The following is a 20149-nucleotide window of genomic DNA, read 5'->3' on the forward strand; positions in this document are numbered from 1 at the left end:
AACCGGAAAGAAGACAGCATCACGTTAACCAGCACCATGCTGCTGGTGATGTTTTTCTGCAGCGAGGAGTCTCAGCTTTCATCCTGAACATGCAGACGGAGCTACTCAGGAATGGCTCAGATCAAAGCGCAGTCATGTGTTACAGTGGGCCGGTCGAAGCCAAGAACTAAATCCAATTGATAATCTATAGCAGGACTTGATATAGGATGACTGAACATGAGCTGTTTTGCAAAGAACAACCGATGTGCAAAGCTGGTAGACGTCTACCCCAAATGGCTTCCAGCTCTAATTGGAAGGAGAGGTGGTTGTGCGGCATACTGATTTTCGGAGCCTGAATACAAACACATATTACTATCGGTCTATTTGCAAGACATGTTTTTGTTGAGCTGCTTTGTGCTGGTCTGTCACCTAAAACACCTGCAAAATCAGGTTTGTGGTTACACCGTGACAAGGTGTGAAGTTCAAGGTGTATGAAAACCTTCCCAGGGCGCTGCATCCCTCACAGCAAGTGTTAAACCAAGTGTCACCGATTTGGGTTTTAAATTAGACAGTGATTTCAAATTAGATGGTCAGATCAGAGCAGCTGTTAGATCATGTTTTTATCACTTAGGGCAGCTGGTAAAATAGAAATTCTTTTTGTCAAGACAACTCCTTGAAACGATAATCCGTGCTTTTATATCATCCCGCCTGGGTTACAGTAATGGACTCTATGCTGGAGTGAATCAGTCTTTGCTCTCTCGTTTGCTGCTGGTTCAAAATGCTGCTGCGCATCTTCTAACAGGTACTCCAGAAACAGAGCTATTTACCCCTATTCTAGCCTCAGTTCATTAGCTCCCAGTGCATTTTAGAGTTCATTTTAAAATTCTTATTTTGGTTTTTAAGTGGTTGTGTGATCTAGCCCCGCCGTACCTCTCTGAGCTTCTTTATCCCTGCTCACCCTCTCGGCCCCTCGGGTTAGCTGAACTGCATCTCCTGGAGGTACTTAGGTCTAATAGGATGCTCAGAGGGGGCGGGGCCTTTTCTATTGTTGGTCCTCAATTATGGAATAGCCTGCCCCTTCACATAAGAGAGGCCCCTTCATGGGCCACCTTTAAACTCGGCTACTATTATTCTTTGGCGTTTACCAATAGCAAGAGTTAGTTTTTGTTTTAAATAGATTTTATTGTTTAAGTGTTTTTAATGCATTTTCTTTTTATTTTAGTTTTTTTAATGGATGTCTTTTGTTTTGTAGTGATGTACAATACTTTATTTCAACAGTTGGCTGTTTTTAAACACTTAAATAAATTAAATTTTAAACACTCTATAAATAAAGCTATGGTATGGTGTATGGTATGCATCCATCTTTATGTCCATCCTGCATATCACTGTGAATTCACAACCAGAAGAAATTCATTTACCTCTGATAAAAATCAGTGAAAAGGAGCAACCTGCCTGTTTCCTAAATTGTCAACATTTGTTCTATTCATATATATATATAAAAAAAAAACAATAAGACACTATTAGCCTATTTTTTAGTAAAACAGCAAAGTCATTTTACACCTTTGAAAAGTTTTCCCAGTGGGTTAGAATCATTTTTTTATTGTTTATGTTTTATGTTTTGAGCTACTTTATCAGCCAGGCAGTATATGAACCCACCTGTGTACAGGAAATCCATATGAACTAAAAATATTCTGTTTGTGATTTCAGTGGGTCTTCTGGGGTTGCTCAAATGGAGAACCAGGCCTGAACTCCTCAAAGAAAACCTGGAGAAACTGAAAATCATTGATGGAGAGGAGGTGGTCAAGGTCAGTGTTGCAGAAAACACGCAAGCAAACTAAAACAAAACAACAACCGTGGAGTGTTTGTTCACACCGGCTCTGTTTTGTTTGCGCGTAGTTCCTGCAGGACACGCTCGATGCCTTATTCAACATCATGATGGAGCACTCCCAGACTGACGACTACGACATCCTGGTGTTTGACGCCTTGGTGAGTGTGCGGGGTGCAAACCTTTACAGGTATGACTCTGCATGTGTGGCGTGTCAGCTCACACAGCAGGACTTCTTGACAAGCTGTCTGGAGTCTAACGTATCTGTGTGCCCATCCTTTCCAAACGAACCGTGTGCCTCAGACGGTTGTACGTAACTCTTATCTGCCTTGTAAACATACGCTTGCTGCTGTATGGAAACGTGTCACTAACTCTTCCTCTGGCCTATTTCCCTTTTTCCTTGGCAGATTTATATCATCGGGCTGATCGCCGACAGAAAGTTCCAGCATTTTAACACGGTTCTGGAGGCCTACATAAAGCAGCATTTCAGCGCCACCCTGGCCTACAAGTAGGTGACGTTTTGAGCCTCTTGTTTTCCTGTCTCGCCCCGGTGCGTTCTACATGCAGCCACGCCTCTGGCATTGAAACAGTTGTGTGAGAGCAGCAGATCTTTGGGCATCGTTGCTGTTTGGAATGTGCTGATTTGCGCAGATAGAGCAGAGCACAGGGCAAATAAGATTAGGGAACGTATTTCATTTATCGACATTTTGATCAGGATTTCAGTGATCTCCTTGTAACAGCTCAGCCAATCACCTTGAGACATATGTGCCAACTGAGCACATGTCACTTGATGGATGTAGTCTAACTTTTGCAATACTGTTAGAGATGGATTTTTTTTTTTTTATAAATATATATTGTAGCCCAATGACATCAACCACAGTTTTAATCTTTTGGTATTTTAGCATGATGGAGGTACGTCAAATCTTGCGGTCCCCCTTGCGGTTCCTCTGCGGTCCCTTAGGGGGTCGGGACCCCCATGTTGGTGACCTCTGTTATTGACTATTGATTTCCATGATCCATTAAAATATAAACCTGGCTCATGATTTCAAAATTGATCTCAATTATTTACTTTCAGTGTGTGATGTTGACGTTTAGCACATTTGAAGGAAAACAAGATCTTTGTATATGCCTCCTTTCACTTTACACACTTTTAACATAATAAGCTAAATCTGCAAGCGCAAGCAAGCACTAAATTCGACAATTAAAGTTGTTATAAATCAGAGTCTTGAAGCTCTATTGATTGAGGTAAAAAAAAAGAACAAAAACAGGCAAATCTAAAGACAAACAAGTGAATACAAGATCCAAAACAATCAATTCCTGAACATCCTGATATTCGTTTCTCTACACTGATTTAACTGTTCCCTGCAGGCCTGGAAGTAATTGATTGAAAATTAATATTTTTTTCATGCTTATCATTACAGCTCTCATTGTGCTCTTCGTGTTTGCTCCTTTTGATAAAAGTTGCAAAAGATTGATGAATTAGAGCGTGGCATGATGTAGACAAAAACACATTTGATTTCAGAAAATCCTGTATTTTTATCTGCTGTAGGTCCGAAAAATAACAGAAGTTATTATAATGGCCTGTGCTTTATTCTGTAGTCGGTGTTTTTATTCACCGCATTACCGTTTGTTTACCCCATTGCTAGAAATCAAATGTTTCAAAATATGCTCCAAAGTCACCAGAGTAAGCCGTTATATTTAGTGTTACATGCCGACTGTTGTCTGACAGCTTTCACAGTTATAAAAATGAATAAAATTAGCAAACCAAAGAGAGCGAAAGTAATTTATCAGTGCCAAAATATTCTGTTAGGTAATGCAAAGTGCAAATAAGAAGGCTACACTCACACTTGCTGGCAGGTACTGTATTTAGAGCCAGAGATGGAGCACCAAGCTGGGAATATGTTTCTCTTTTTGTGTTATGAATTTAAGGAAACTAGCAGATGTAAAATGCTCACTGTAGTGGTGGGTGTTTCTGAAGCTGCGTCGGCTCTTTCTCTGCATATTTATAGAAGAATTCTTTGAATGTAGTTATTTCTGTACATTTGAATTCACATAAAGGTTGAAGGTAATTAGAAAATAAGTACCATCAATCCAGCTTTTGTTATTCACCTAGAGTTGGTCTTCATTTCATCACGGCTAAAATCCATTGGACATTAGTTTAAGATCAGATTCTTTACACAGCCTGTGTCTTTTAGGTCCAAATATGTCCCTTTTGATTCACCTCATGATGCTCATAATTCATGTCAAATGAAAGTGCCTTCAAAGACTGTTTAAACAGCCATTTGTCTGCGCATTGGCCGGAGAGGATTTGATGGAAAAAGAATAAATTACATTTTGATGACGTGTACGTGTCACCAAATCCATTTTACTGCTGCTGTAAGATATGTTATCTGTGCCGAAGTAAAATTCCTGATCAAATGTAAACAAAAGATGACGGCAAAATGTCAAAAGATTCACTTTAACAGAATGTAAGCAAGTCTGCCTGGTTGGAAGGAAAAGGCAAAGGAATAATGAAATAGATCGGACTGAATTGTAAAAATCAGTTATATTTAAAACAAATTACACCATAAATGTTCAACACAGTTAAGGAATGTTACATATAAATGGTATTATTACTACTTTACAGATATGAGGTAGCCAACATGTCTATTTCACCAGTAAATGGGAGAATGGTTTAAAAAACAATCCTGATTATATCCTGTTATTAACATTATAAACTTGGAATGTAAAACATCTCTAAAACAAAAAGTTTTATCACCGTCTCTCCTACCATGGTCCTGTGTCCAGCTTATTGTGTGTTCTGTGCACATTGATAACAACATCTTAATAAATGACTTTACTTAAACTATAATTCTCTTTCCCTTTCTCTATATATTCAGATATATGCCCCGCTATGGCTTTATGTCGTGTAACAAAAAGGTTCTGTTGCACTGATATTATACCAGATGCCAATTTCTTTGTTTAAACATTTAAAAAGACTCCTGCTTTCCTAATTTCTTGCTCTAGCTGTTTACTCCATATCTTATCCTTGTTGTAACCAGTTATTCACACCCCTGTCCTCCTCATCCTCCTCCTTCCTCTCTTCCTCCTCCTCTATCTCCTCCTCCTCATGGCGCGTCCTTCTTGTCCCCATCCCATTTAAATTTCTATCTGTGTTGGCATCACAGCGCGATGACTCCGCTCCTTGTGTGCTGGTTTTCACCCTGTTTAAATAAGGCATCGCAGTTTATTGCCTGTCAGCTAAGAGGCTGTTATGTAAAAGTCTTTAACTCCCTCTTAAACTGCTCTCAAAAAAGAGTAAATCCTCCCGCGTCGGTCCTAAAGCCAGACGAATGTAAACAAGGCTAAATGGTATTAATTGGAGAACATTTTTAGTGCCGCGACGACGGCAGCGCGGCTGAATCCCAGTGAGCGTTTAATCACTGATTTCCTGTTGTTTAAAAGGATTAAGTTGGTTAGGAGGGGGGTCCCTTTTCAATTTCTTGAAAACGGAGCTGTGACACAGACAAACTTTTTAACCTTTTGTACTCCCACGGCAGATATGTGTTGTATTATATGCCCATTGAGACGTCTCGGAAAGGGGGATTTGCCGGGGAGCTTTGGTAGGTCATAAACTCTGTGCCTCCCACACCTCTCTCCAGCTGCTCTGACACACTGAGGTATTTCTGTCTGTAACTAAAGACGCCTGTAGGGTGCACATTTGTTGGAAGGATTTTTCTTTTTTTTTCCCCCCCCACAATGCCTCTGAGTTCAAATAAAAATGTCTGAGTGTGACAGGTACATCTGTTAATGTGGGGAGAGCTATTTGACTTTCATGCCACAATCACCTGCTTCCCGTCGGGTTGTTCCGTTTCACTCGTTCGCTTTTTTCTTTCTGCCTTTGGGATGAAAAAATAGTTGGTTGGAGGTTAGCGTTTCAAACTGTGCAACATCAGGGGAAAAAAAAAAGTCTAGATGGTTTTGATTCACTTCTGTCCCTCTCTCCCTCCCTTTTCCCACAGAAAGCTGATGTCCGTCCTGAAGCGGTACCTGGATGTGTCCAGTCGTGGAGAGCAGTGCGAGCCCATCCTGCGAACCCTTAAAGCGCTCGAGTACATCTTCAAATTCATTGTCCGCTCGCGCATGCTCTATTCCCAGTAAGTTCTTTGTTTTTTTTTTTTCTCTTGACCGGTCTTTATTGTAATCACCCAAGATTCGGTTCTTCTTCTTTCAAGAATGGGGGAAAAAAAGAAAAAAAGAAAAAGTTTATTTGAATGTAAGCAGCGGCCTGTGACTTTTCATTGTTCAGGTGATCGTGTTTGACGGCTCTGGGAGAAGATGCTGCTGATAACAGCACAAATTTTCCTAATAAGCATCGTTGATGAAGTGCGGCAACCAAATTAAAGCTAATCTCGGTACAGGACTGCGGCCAGCAAACAAAAGCTCCGCCAGGGAAGATGCTCTCTCCGCTTGGAGAGCTTCCAGAGCTGCATCATGTAATGAATGCAAACACTTAATTTCAAAAGGTCTGCCCTGCCTGGGATGACTTGGGTTGTAACGGTTGAGAAGAGCAGAGGGAATATTAGGCAATCAGCGATCATCGCAGTTCTGTGTTCAAACATGTATGCAGGCCAGCTGACAGCCTTGCCCCTGGGATGAGATAATCTTATTTGGGGCCCGACCCACGCCATTCTATAGTAGAAAATTAGTTGATATTAAACTTTTAAAGACATGAGTATTTGGGCCGTTATGATTTAAATCTTTGAATTTGGTTATGTACAGACACATTGGTCCTTCCACATTCTTGGGTTTGTTGTATTTCTCCCACATGTGTTGGGTCTCTGGGGTGTGATATTCACAGGCGTCTTTGTCTTTATCTGACAAATAATGACGAGATGGAATCTATGATGTGTGGTTTGTTTGTTTTGGTATTACCTTAGCACCTGGCCAAGAGCAAATCATTTCTATATTTAATACCCTATTATTCACAGAGATTCATCTCTTTTTTTTTACCACGACTGTAGTAATTTCATTGTCTTTTCAGTCAAAAGGGAGCAACTTTATCAGTTTTGTTTTAGTATGTTTAAATACTTTTAGTAAGCCCTGTCAGTTAACCTATAGCATGGTTTGATTGATTGATAGAAAATATAAAGATCTTTTCAGCTAAAGACCTTTGTAAACATCATTAATAACAGAAAACCATGAATGCAACTTGATCTTGTTAACATAAGTAAAATTAAGAAATACTTATTAGCATTTAAAGTGTGTATTTTTGTGAAATGCCTTGCTGCTTTATGAATAGGACGTACCTGTGCACTTGAACTACACTTGTAGCCATGACAGAGTTTTTTAAACATGTCCCAGGTCTAAATATCTTTAGATTAATTGTGCTTTATATACTTTCTGTCCCGCTCCATTCTTTTATTCTTACCTCTTTACTCTCTGCTTTGTTTGTAGTCCTGTAACTATTTGGGCCGTCTGTAAAAAAAAAATACTCACTAGTCCTGATTCAAGAAGTATAACCTGACAGTCATGTTTTTCCCTTGTTTGTTGGATTTTTTTCTACTTCCGCGAGCATATTTTCAATTAGGAAAAAGTAATTTTTTTCCTCCAAGGTGCAGCCGTTTTAGCTGAGCATAAATGTGTGGTGTTACTGCAGAGCCGACTGCGATAACACAAACACTGACCCTGATACAACCGGATATCGCTCTAAACACACCGTTAAACACAGATAGAGTTCATGGATTAAACGGGACAATGCTTCTGTAATCATAACTATACTCTGCAAAGAGCCCAGTGATAATACCTCTGTGCATTACTGCCTAATCTCTCTCCCCCCCCCCCCGTGCTAAATTCACTGTGAGCCACTAATCCATCCCTCCAGCTCTCACAATTATAATTAACAAATGTGCAGCACAACTGAATCCACACAAAGATAGTGAGTAGCAGGAGGGATGGGGAGATAGATGAGCGTAAGGGTTGGTGGAAGAGAAGTTTAATAGATAATGGCCGGTGTGGGTGTTTAAAAAGATTGTAAATAGCAGCGACAAAGATAACTCAGTTTTTTTTAAGTTAATAGTCGTTGTCAACGCAGCGGTTGGTGCCTATAAATATTTACCTTTATCTTGGCAGCATAATGTCTTGTTAGCATAATTGTGTATTTGTTTGTGTCTCCCTGTTGTGCAATTTCCAGCACCAAATTACCTGTGTTGCTCTGCTGTGTAATTACTCAGGCAGTCCGACTCTGATGTCACGTTCCAATAACAAACACGAGACTTTAGGTATGATTTCAGTACCTAATTACTGTAGTTGGAGAGTTAGCCCTGGCTCTACTGATTATCATCACCATCCGCTTAGGCTATGGATTAAAACAAAGATGGAAAGATAATTTATGCATTCGAGAATAAAAACCAACAACAACTAAATGTTTCGAAGGACTGCCATGAGGGTACAGGTGTTACTGTGTGGCATGACCACACACTTAATTAGAAAAATCAAAGCTTTCATTTTCTAACAAATGTAAAGGTTTATATATGTTACATGGAAATGTGTGTGCTACACTTATAGGCAATACCTTGTACAACCTCCCTTCACCACTCAGGATTCTCTGTGAACATTTACGTAACATTTAACACTGTTGGAGTGGCAGCTAGAGGGATCTTTGATCAATCCTCTGTGCACAACCTGTCTTCATCCAATGCACTGGGTCTTTACTAATCTCTGTCCAGCTCCCTGAACCTCTCTGGGAACTGTGATGGCCATGCAAAAAAAAGATATGTATATATTTGTTTGTCTGTAGAAGCATTTCCGCATTAGTTTGTTCCTGTTTTTGGTTGATTATATTGCTAAATATAAGTGTTTTCATTTCCATTTTTTTTCCAGCAAATTCTGTTACATTTTTACTTAAGAGTTTACTTTTGAAACACACACGGTTTCTGGACTCTGGAGGTGAGCAACGGACCAGCACCATTACAAATCGTCCGCTATCCCTCCGGTTTCTTGACCGTCAAAGTCCAACTAGCGTCTGCATGTGCGACGTGTGGTGGCAAAACTAGTATTACATAACCAGAGGAAAGAGAGTAAACCTTTTATACCTTTTAATCGACCTTTATACAGAGATAACACATGTACACAACAGCATGCACATCTGCTCTGAGCTTTCTGAGCTCTTCTCACACAGATATACCCTGACAAAGTGCTAAAACTATAGAGGATGGTTGATTTTTTTCCCCCTCTGTAGCACCTGGAAATGATCAGGATCAAACTGTCCTCCTAGCTTGAATAACTTTGCCCCTTAATAACCTTGGGGTCAAACAAACAGACCGTCCTTGCAGAGCTCCATCAAATTAACCAGTGTGTAACAGACCATAAAACAATAAAGCAACTAAGCTTTCTCATAGTCAAATCAATTCCTTGCTCTCGTTTTAATTGGAGTAAAACACTCAGATATAGTAGCTGTGTATTAGATTTTCAGTATTAGACAGAATAGGATCGTCCCCTGTCCTGTGAATGGTTGTTGTGGAGACCCCAATATGCCACTCCTTTCTGAAGTTCAGCTTTTTTGTGCCTCCCTTGCATCCTTTTCCCCTGTGCATGTAAGCACGATAAGCTTGGGTTGTTTTCCAGGCTAGTGGCCGGTGGCTATGAAAAATGGCCCTCTGTGTCACATCCTATTTATACCACAGGGAAACAAGAAGGCAGGGATCATTACATAAAGCTTCCTAGAGATTTTGCTCAGTTATGGGGGAAAAAAAAAATAGTGAAATAAAATGTAAAAACAAATATTGTTGGGTACATTCATTTAATCACCCTTCTTACCCATGCACTAATATTACAAGTTGGTGTTTTTTTTAAAAGCAATTTTAAGTGTGAGAATATGCCGCTTCACAGCCCCTCATGAACTATATGGTTTAATAAAAGCTACTCTGTCTGAAATTTTCTCAAAAAAATGTCAGCTGATGATTCATGATCCTCCTCTCGTGTGTTCACCGCAAGAATAATGTTCTGTTTGGACTCCTGTTGCAAGTGAAAGATAAAATACCGTGATAGTGGAATCCTGTCCAAATACGCTTTGCTGTAAGCTTTTTGTTTTCTACACCAGGGGGAGAAATCTTAACAGACACGTCTTACTAAAGCAAAATACAGATGAGGCTCCTTCTCGTTTCTCAGTCTGTTTGTCTTTCCTTCCACATCCAGTTTGAATAAATATTTACCACACCTGTTGTCTGCCTTCGCCTTGCCTCCTTAAAAGGTTGATGCTCTGGCCCTTCTTCCACATTCATGCTGCATTCTGTTGTGTCCTCTCTCTCTGTGTGACAGATAATATTTTATTGAATGTTTTTTGCTGAATTTCTTTAACTGCGTTTGGTGTAAACTATTTCCTGCCTTCTCAGACTCTACGAGGGGAAGGAGCAGACCGAGTTTGAGGACTCGCTGAGGAGGCTTTTTGAGTCCATCAACAACTTGATGAGAACAGACTACACCACCACGCTCCTGCTAAGGGTAATTACTTGTCCTCTAATCCTCTCTGCCTCTTTCGCTTCTACCCCGTTTCCCCGTCTTTCTCTGTGTCATCTTTTCCCACTTCTGCTCGTTCCCGATTCGGACCACGTCAGTAAATCCGCTGCTTAACGTCTTTCCTCTATTATGACCGTGTCCATCAAGGCAGTGAAACAGGTCCAGGTAGTCAATAGAGAATCGGCGTGGTCGAGAAATGAGATGGATCAGTTCTCATATGTAAAAAGAGCCGGTGCGATGGCAGAGTGCCCTGCCACAGGGAGTAGACCGGTGATTTTAATGTGTTTCGGTATGTGTGCGTCATCAGGTTGCTGCTCTGAAGTACCTGCCGACAGTGTTGCATGATGTCGAGAAAGTTTTCGACGCTAAACTCCTCAGGTAAGAAAAAGACACACAAGTGTCATCCAGTTGGTTAGAGGGATCGGGTGTGTGGGAGCGCTCAGATTTCTCTTAGTTTTGTTTACTGACCTCTGTTAACCCCATTCTCCTCCACACTCCTCGGTGCTTAAGCCTTACCTTTTTTTTCCTCCTTCACTGGGTGATATAAATCTCAAACCGATGCAGAAACAAGGACAAACGCTCCCGGCCGTTGTGCTGCTCTTTATGTACGCGCCTTTGCAACTTAACTGTTCTGTATTTCTGTCTCTTAAAGAGCGAAACTACTTGGAATGACCCACTTAACCTCTTATTGAGGCGGATTCAAACGTGCATTGTACTCTTTATTCAGAAAGTGGCATGTTTTCCCAATGCCCTTCACCTATATTACTGTTTTAGCTTCATCTTTCTTTAGCATTTCTTTATTCATCCTTTGGGAGGCCACCGACCAATAGATCCATTTCCTTAGGATGACCTTTTTACTTTAGAGAAATGCGACATTAACCGATGTTTACTTGACTATCACGGTTCCATTTCGAGGCCTTTTGTCCTTATAATTTCTCATTTCACCTTTCTCTGACCCGTGTGTGTTATTTTAAGGGCTGTACATTGTCTGTAGCCACCTGTTTATCTTTTTACAGCTTCAGTTTTTTTTTTCCCTACCACCTGACTCACAGCCTCACACAGCAATGCAAAGGCACTGACGTGTAAAGTTGAAAGTCAGGACATGCATCCTCAAATTCTGTCTCCTATCATTCATTTTTTTTCCCCCCTTTTCCTCCTTCTGTAACACAAATCTCCTCACACTTCCTTATGCTCTCACACACAAGCCTATCAGAGCCATCTGAACTTAAAAGTAAGGTCCCCACCGCATTTCTGATAGGATTTGCCCCAAGCATTTTCCACAAGCAAACTGTTTGAATTACAATCACAGTGCAGGAGGTGGACATCAAAGCTTTCTTCTATCCTCTATAGTTTCTACACATTTGTAAACTTAGCTTCAGTCTGATCCGCGTGGCGCTGCTTGCAAATATTTTGTCATCTGTGCCCGAGTTGTACTGTCCTTTGCTTGGCATTTCAGATTTTAATTACATTCAGCTCCGATTATTAGTTTGCCTGATAAGTCTCCGACGGCCCTCGGTGCCTCAGTGTGAGCCCATGTCAGCTCGCACGCATCAAACGGCGCGCAAAACCTTTCAGCTATTTTTATTTTTTTTTATTTTCTAGAGCAGATGGTGCGCGTTTCATAATTTCACACCGTTAATGAAAATGATACCGTCCCGGGTGGCATTAGATGAGAAGAGCATTGATCAGTTTAGAGAGCGAAAGAGAAAAGCCAGGGACAGAAGGACTGCTGTGGTCCGCGTGTTCAGTCTTTTCTAAAGTGGCGTCAGGGCTACCAACCGGGCTGTTTAATTATTGAGAAATTGAATTAGTGGCGTTGGCTTCATTAAAGAGTGTGCATGTTCTGGCTCATTTGTTTTCATGCGGCAAACACCGCTCGCCTCGTGTTCCTGGCTCGTGTTTTCTCCCTTCTACAAGCGATCCTTCAAGAGGCAGCGTAGTTTTTAACCTCTGAGGTGAGATGATTAGAGCTAGACATACTAACAAGGTGCTTAACATGCTGATCTCAGCTTCGGGTACGTGCAAGGGATGGTCGCAGACAAAATTAAACGTATGCATTAAAAGGAATGTCTCGACAAATATTAATTGTTTGCTTTATTTCAAGGAAGGGTGAAAAAAAAAAGAGCATCGCTGTCCCCACATGTAATTAACCGTTATCAATCCCTCCCTGCTGTTGCTTTCTTCCCTCAGCAAGCTGCTGCATGACTTTTACTCCTGCATCCCACCTGAGAAGCTCCAGAAACAGAAGGTTGCCTCCATGACTGAAATCGTCAGCAGCCAGCTCTTCCAGAGACAAGGTGTGTACTATTGTTGTCGGTTTGTTTTCCTGTTTTTTTTTTTTTTTTTTTGCCTGAATGCTGCGGCATTAAACAGCAGGCCTGATCCTGTGTGGAGAACCAGTCATAAAATATATATGTTCAGAAAAAAAAAAGTTAGCTGAGTCACTGTTTAACCCCAGGGAATCTGTCTGAACATTTATTTCTTGTCACGTGATGTAATCAATGGCAGCAAAAAGTCTGTGAAACCTCCTCATCATCATTAATCCCTACTGAATAGTTCAACACTGTCTCTGCTCTGCTATATGGCCAGTAAAAGTGTTTTTTTAGCTCTAATACAATGTCTTTATCTTGGTTACACTGAAGGTTTAATGTTCCATTTTATTTGTGGACTACTTAGTCAAGCATAATACATAAAAATATAAGCCAAACAGATAAGGAGTATGAGCCCTTTGAGCCAATTCATGGTTGAATGCTGGGCCACACATTTTGTACAATATTGCTTTATGGCTTGCATGACCCAGTTTTATCTACGCTTTCTCTGTCAAACTGCCTCGTGTTTGACTCTAGATTATTTTCATGTAGAGCAGAGCTCTTGGTTCTCTCAATGAGTGCGAGGTGACGCGCTCCTGTGTCTGCAAAACCTGCGCAAATCATCCCCCTTTCACCCCCGTATCTTTTGCTAAGCATGGTGCATTATGGTCAAACAGATCAGCACAAATCTTTGGATCATGGTTAATATAGTTTGGAAACTATATTAACCATGATCAGGTTAAGTGTTTTTTTTTTCTTTAGTAGCTTCTTCAACTTTTCTCTTTAAAATCCCTAAAACAAGCAACTGCTTATTTAGTTTTTCTCACGATAACTTTCCCATTATGGCTTAATGTTTGTTTATTGAGTAAAGACAGTGTGGAATTTGTTGTGTCTTTGTGCTCTTGAGATTAGGTTGAAATAATCTGCAACCTGGAAGAGAGCTGGATACTTTTTATCATCGTCTGGTCAGAGTTGCACCAATCAACTGGCCAGACATCGAAATTAAGACCTGCCTTTTATATTCTCTAATCCCTGATAGGCCCGTCCATTCTAAAACAATCTCAATATTTTATATATATATATATCCTCATTAAATGTGCCATGTGCTATAAATGAGCCAGCAGACTGTACGTTAATGCACCTTTTTTGGATTTAAGAAGATACATAAATGGGAATTCAAAACCGCTGCCTCTATCAACGACCCTGCAGCTTATTTTTTCTATTTTATTCTTAAGAAAAAAAAGCAGAGCTTGTCAAAATTGAAATCCTCAGACCTTGAAGAAAATCAAAAATCAGCCTCAGACAGGAAAACCCTGATTGGTGCACTTTGATACATGAGAGCCTGAATTTGAAAGAGGGGAGAATTTTTTTTTATGCCATGACTGCATGTATGTTTATTTCACTGCAAATAGATTTCAACTTTATTCTGTAATGCCTAACTGCTTAGACCTCAGATGGTACATTTATTTAGCTTTTTCTTTCTTTTATGTTTTTCTTCTTGCGGTTTACACTGCAACACCGTTAACCCCTTAAGAAATGGGGAAAGTATTATTTAAACCAGTAGATTATTTTTTAATTCACTTTAATAAGGTCAATTGTTTTCATCTGCAGTTACAATTTGATCAACGTCTCATTTTGCTCCAACTATTTTTATATTTTGAATACAGATGTTGGATATTGATATCATAACATACAATTTTAGGACTGTAAGCTTTACCCACAATCATATCATAATCAGAGCAAAGAAAACAGTTAGATACCATCTTATTACAATCAGTCCAAGTGGCGCCGTTAACGTAGACCTTCCACTGATGGTAAATGTCACTTTAAGTCACTCTCTCAGCAATTAACCTGTCTGGAGGTTAAAAATAACACAATAACCAGATATTTGCAGGGTTACAGTTGCTTCTGACTTCAGGTTTTCTCATTTCTAGCTCTATTCTAACAATATGTCTGGACTTTTTAATTGTGGACTATTCAAACACAGCGGTAGGTCTTGACAGAATGTCAAATGTCTCTTACCAGTAGTACCTGTCAACGGAGGTAAATCACGCATTGATCATGAAGGAATAGGTCAGAAAGTGTTTCCAGCGCTCTGCATTTTGACTTTTATAAACCTGTCCGATTTTAGACCATGACTGCTTCTACTTTAAAACATTCAAATACTTTTTTTCTCATTGATGGAAAGCCTTTAAAGCCTTCAATGTGATCACACCCCCTACCTCGCAGGATCTTTTTAGAGCTGTCAAAGGAATTTAATTTCCTATTACTGAGCGGATAAATGGTGTTTTTTTCCCCACTAAGATTGATCAGATGTTTTGATGCTGCGTGCAAAATAATTGGGACCATAATCAGATTTCTGTGGTAGACCCTAAAAGGTTGTGGTGGACCGATACACTTTAAAACAGAAGCTTGTCTGTGTTAAATGAGCTCGCGGAAAACCTGATTAACTATTCAGGTTCTCCTAGTTTGTAAAGCAGTTGTTGTGAAGTTAGCACTGCACTGAGGATTTTTGCCTGACAGCTGCTGCAACCCAAATTTGTAGCTAGCAACATGGGTCCAGGATATGGTTCTTTGGTATTGATTCTGGCTCAGATGATTGATTCCCCTGGGGTACAGCCCTCTGGCTTGCTGTCAAAACGCTCTGAGTTATATTCTGTCACTAGGAACAGAGGGAGAAAGAAAATAAAGCAGTGAAAGGATACGCAGAAAAGGATGCCAGAAATCTGCATCAAGCTGCACCTGAAGCTATATAAATGCACATCAATCTCAGTTGTTAAATCATCGAGCATCTCCATTACAGCATCTGTTTGAATGTCATAACGCCTTGGATGAGAATCATCCCAGAGACATTCAAGAGGTAGTTGATGTGTATTTTAAAAAACCTGGACTGTTAGCCATAGAGAGCCAGTGATGGTCAGTAAAGATGGATCAGGCAAAGTGATTATGAAGGAATGTGAAAAATGGATGATGGATTAATAAGAAATTAAAGGAAATTAACAGGAAACAAATGTAACACAATGAGGAAAAAAGCAAAAGCCTTTTAAGAGTAAATTGTTCTCTCTTTTAGCCCAAAATATTATTCATACTTTAAATTGGTCACAAGGTAGTGAACCTGTTTAATACACTTTTAAATAAAAAGAAAGTCACAATTTAAGTCTGTTTCTCAAAGATGTACATGTATTGCGTCCATTTTCAGGCACTGTGCCAGTTATCGTGATTTATTCAAAAATCCCCCAACGACCACAAGAACTCAGGCCTGGTTTTCCTTTCTATTCCGTATAGCTTCTCATCTTATCTATGACTTGTTATGTTTCCTATATTAAGCAACATATAGACTCTAGCTCACTCTCTTTGCCCTCAGACCTTTCCATCACTCATCTTCACATGTCATTTGTAGTTTTAAAAAACAGGTATTCTCTGTTTAAAAGACTCAGGACCTATCTTTACTCACTATTTGACATTGAATATGAATTATTCATTCTAGCTTTAGGCTGGTTAGGATTACACAGATTATTTCAATTCGCTAAATGATTATTTATTTATTTATTTTATTACTTTTTTTTTTTAGTTCAGAATACTACCGTACTTACATCGAGATTGCTCACTGCCAATCTTTGGTGCATTTCTAGACAACAACTCAAACACATTGATTTATTTTGTCACCTCATGGAAAAATCAAAAGACATCAGAATTGTGAACCTCCACTAAACAGGCTCATCTTTGGGTGCAATTTCAAAATACCTGAAGGTAGGTGGAAAACATCTGATCCAACAAGCATAACAACTATGATAATGCCCGGCTATCATGCCGCTCAGGATAGAGACAGGTTCTGTGTCCCACAGATGAATGTGATGTGCTGGGAAATGTAAGATGCAACACCTGAACAAAGGCTAAAAATCTTTTTAGGATGCTGGCTGATGCTTGTGACAATCATTTTCCGCAGTGAAATTAGCTCAGTATGAGTGTGCAGGACATTCAGAAAGGAAAGCGGCAATGCCCAAAAGCAATATAGAAAAACATATTGGAGTTTGCAAATACACCGAGGCACAAAGGTTATGGTTTTTAGAGAAATATCTTGTTGTCTGGTAAAGCTAAAATTTTAGCGCTGGTTAAAGTGAGTATCATTACTTGCAGGCCTGAAAGCAGCATCCTAAGTGTGAATTTAAGATGTGAACAATGGTAGAAGCATCATTCTTTGTGGATGTTATGCTGTACATGGGGCCAGTGTAATGCACAAAAGAGCTGCCATCATGAGGAATAAATATTTTGTGGCAATATAAAAGCAACATCCCAATTCACCCGTCCACAAATTAAAGCTTGGGCAAAAACGGTTCTGCCGAATCGGCAATGACTTTAAGACCAACACCAAATTACATATTGCTACATATCGCCTCAAGGGGAATGAGGTCAATGTTTTGGAGCAGTCATCAAAAATGGTTTAACGCAGACCCCCGTCCCAATGAAGAGGAACGGTTAAAATTTTCATAAATGACTACAAAAGAAATCTGCGTCCACATGAGAGGACGCAGCACGACTGAAAACGCCGCGGTAGGTATGTCGAGCCCACTGGTGGCGCTGTGACACAGCCAAAAAAACGTGCAAAAAAACACGGGGCATTTGCAGACAATTCACCTGAAGTAATCACAGCACCATGACGGGGGACATTTACACACGCTAGACGTGATCTTTGTGTTGGTTGGCGGAGGACCCGGCGCGTAGAGCGGGCTCGTTAATAGAAGAAGAGGCTACTAATGGCCATAACACAGCCAGTATTTGCCTCAGCATGAATGCAACGCGTGATGGCGCCACATTTGTCGTGATTTGTGAGAGTGGGGCGCCTGCGGGTTACAGCAGGAGACAAAGCTACAACGTCATCGGTGAAGAAGAGATGTGGCTTGCATGTTCACATGAAAAAACGAATCCGGTGTTTTTCGAAACGTATCCACTCATGGACCCTGTTAAAAAAAATTGTAACTTACGATCTCCCAAGACGTCACATCCATGTGGACACACAACCTAAATGACAAAATACTTTTGCGGGTACACATTATCTCATCTCTGTGTGGACGGGGCCTTATTAGCGTAAAGGATTTGTGGGCAGAGCTGAAAAGGTGTAGGAACTCGGTTACACCAGTTCCTTCGTCATGAATGGACCAAAAGTCGAGCAAACAATGGTGAGAGCTTTGGGGAAGGACTAGAAACATTTGACCCAGATTACACTATAAAAAAAAAACAAAAAAAAAAAAAAAACACTTTTCACTGTGTTCTGGTATTATTTAAGTAAGTAATTCCAGTTGACCTACAATGGCAAAAACTTGCTGAAAGTTTTTTTTTTCTTTTTTCCATTACACTGTCTGTATATATGTGGCCCTAACTGTGCATGTTTTCCACAAAACCTTAAATTATGAGAATTTCCTGAGTTGTAATCAAATAATTTGCAATGCAAGTTTAAATATTTTTCATAAAGCATTTCATCACATTTAAAACAGGCTAAGACATCTATCAGAAAATCTAAAAGGTGTTATTTTGCAGCAGCTGGTATCACCTTTTTCTTTTTTTACACGGTGCTCTAACGTTTTTTTTTTTCTTGTATCTATCAGCTCATTCCATTTCAATCCTGCTCCCCCAAATGAAGGGTGACACTGAGTCTAATTGAGATGCATTTTGGTGGTGGGATGCTAATCAGTGGGCTTGTATAGTCACGGCCCCTTCGTTCGGCATGGAGAATATATGCGGCACAGTTAAATTACGTATTTATAATAGCTAATGGCTGGGTGTCCTATCACTGCGCGGTAATACATATTTAATACCCCCACCTGTCTGTCCAAAAAAGGCCTGCCAAGCTCACTCTTGAGGGAAAAATATTGAATCCACTGACTCCTTGAGCGCTGCGGAAGGGGACTGGGTGTTGAACAGGGAAGGGAGGCTTGTTCAGATTTAACTCAGCAGCATGAGTTTGTTTTTCCTGCACTGTTGGTGAACAAGTTTAGGAGGGGTTTTCTCTGCGTGTGAGGGTTGTTTTGCCGCAAGCTACTTTGGATTAAACTGAAATGGGGAGTTAACGCACACCTCGGTCACATTAATATGAGCCCATTTGGCTGAGATTCTGTGAAAGACAGAATAGTGCTTTGCCCCTAAATAACATATGTGCCATTATCTTAAAATCATAGGAATGTTCAAATCTATATATTTTTTAAATGGTCTGTTCAAGGGCAGTTTCTATATTTGTCTTCATTTCCCTCTAAATTCCGGTTTAAAATACCAGCACCTGTGTGTCTGTCTTACTAAAGGCATCTGCCCACGTGCTTGACTCTGCAATGACAGGTTTCATCCAGGGGCAGTATTTGAAGAGATTTAGACTCTTCGCCCCACACTCACTCAGAAATGCTCGTTGGACTTATTCAGCATACGCCGCAGGGATTAAAAGTCTTGGCAAGCACAGAGCCTATCCCCACACACCCACAAACATGCTCAATGTGTACATACTCCAGTCCAGTCCACATGCGCTGACAGACATGTGCGTCCTGTCATGTGGGTTAATCTGGCTTTGAGACCAAATTAAATTCACAAGGCGCATTATGGCTCAATTTGGGCAAATTATTATTTCATCAGGCAATCACTGTGACAGATTGAAAGCATCAACTCTGATGAAGTGAAAAAAAAAAGAAAAAGAACGGGAGATCAAGGAGGACGTGAACTAATTGCAAAAGATGAGTCAGTCATTTTTTGCCTTCCCATCCAACAAAGCTAGTCACATTCGGTCTTATTTCCGCGAGGAAGGGCCGTGTCTCCCCACGTCCAGCTGTCATCTCCCGTGTAATCAGAACAGAAATGGCTAAAAGCAAACTTCACATGTTGAAAGATAAAGTGGCTTAAAAAGTTAGTCACACAACTGTTATACATTTAGCTTAATCACACCTTCAGCATATTTCATTAGAAGCTTATATGGCAGAGTAAGGCAAAGCAGCGTTTGTTACTAAAGTGTTTTCAATGTTTTAAACAAATAATCAGAAAATTGACAAACTGGGCAATGTGAGCATCAGCATCAAATAAGTGGTTAAGAGGACCATAGAGTCTCTGGAGGAGCTGCAGAGGTGCACTGCTCAGATGTTTGTCATATGCAGTACTGCACAAATCTGGCTTTAAGAAACCATTAAAGGGAGCTAAAAGCCATGTAGAGGGACACAGCAAATACATATAAGATTCCTTGTTCAGATTAGACACCCATTACTTCGAGCATATAAAATGCTATATTTGGAAGGAAACTAACGCTGCACATCAGAAGCCACTATTCTTGCAGTGTTATATGTTGGTGGCAGCATGATGCTCTTGGGATGGTTTTATTAAGTATGGACAAGGAACTGGTTAGAGTGGATGGATGGATGGATGGATGGATGGATGGAGTTAAGCATGTGGGAATCCTGTATTTAACCTTGTTAGGGGATGCAACAGACTTGAGACTAGGGTGGAGGTTCTCATTCCAGCAGAACAGCTCTAAACATGCAGCCATGGCATATTTAAACATATTCATGTTTTA

At 40.2% G+C, this 20149-nt stretch overlaps 1 protein-coding gene across 1 annotated transcript in view; it reads left to right on the plus strand.

The window, feature by feature from the left end:
* The window catches only part of LOC105932638 (dedicator of cytokinesis protein 2), a 127888-nt gene that overhangs the window by 20932 nt on the left and 86807 nt on the right, over positions 1–20149 (plus strand). The window contains exons 18-24 of the mRNA XM_036127187.1: positions 1687–1784; positions 1876–1965; positions 2212–2312; positions 5806–5940; positions 10177–10285; positions 10608–10678; positions 12491–12597. Coding sequence (XP_035983080.1) covers positions 1687–1784; positions 1876–1965; positions 2212–2312; positions 5806–5940; positions 10177–10285; positions 10608–10678; positions 12491–12597 — 711 coding nt within the window. The remainder of the gene's footprint in view (positions 1–1686; positions 1785–1875; positions 1966–2211; positions 2313–5805; positions 5941–10176; positions 10286–10607; positions 10679–12490; positions 12598–20149) is intronic.

Source organism: Fundulus heteroclitus, chromosome 23, assembly GCF_011125445.2.
Source record: "Fundulus heteroclitus isolate FHET01 chromosome 23, MU-UCD_Fhet_4.1, whole genome shotgun sequence".
NCBI classification, from domain to species: domain Eukaryota; kingdom Metazoa; phylum Chordata; class Actinopteri; order Cyprinodontiformes; family Fundulidae; genus Fundulus; species Fundulus heteroclitus.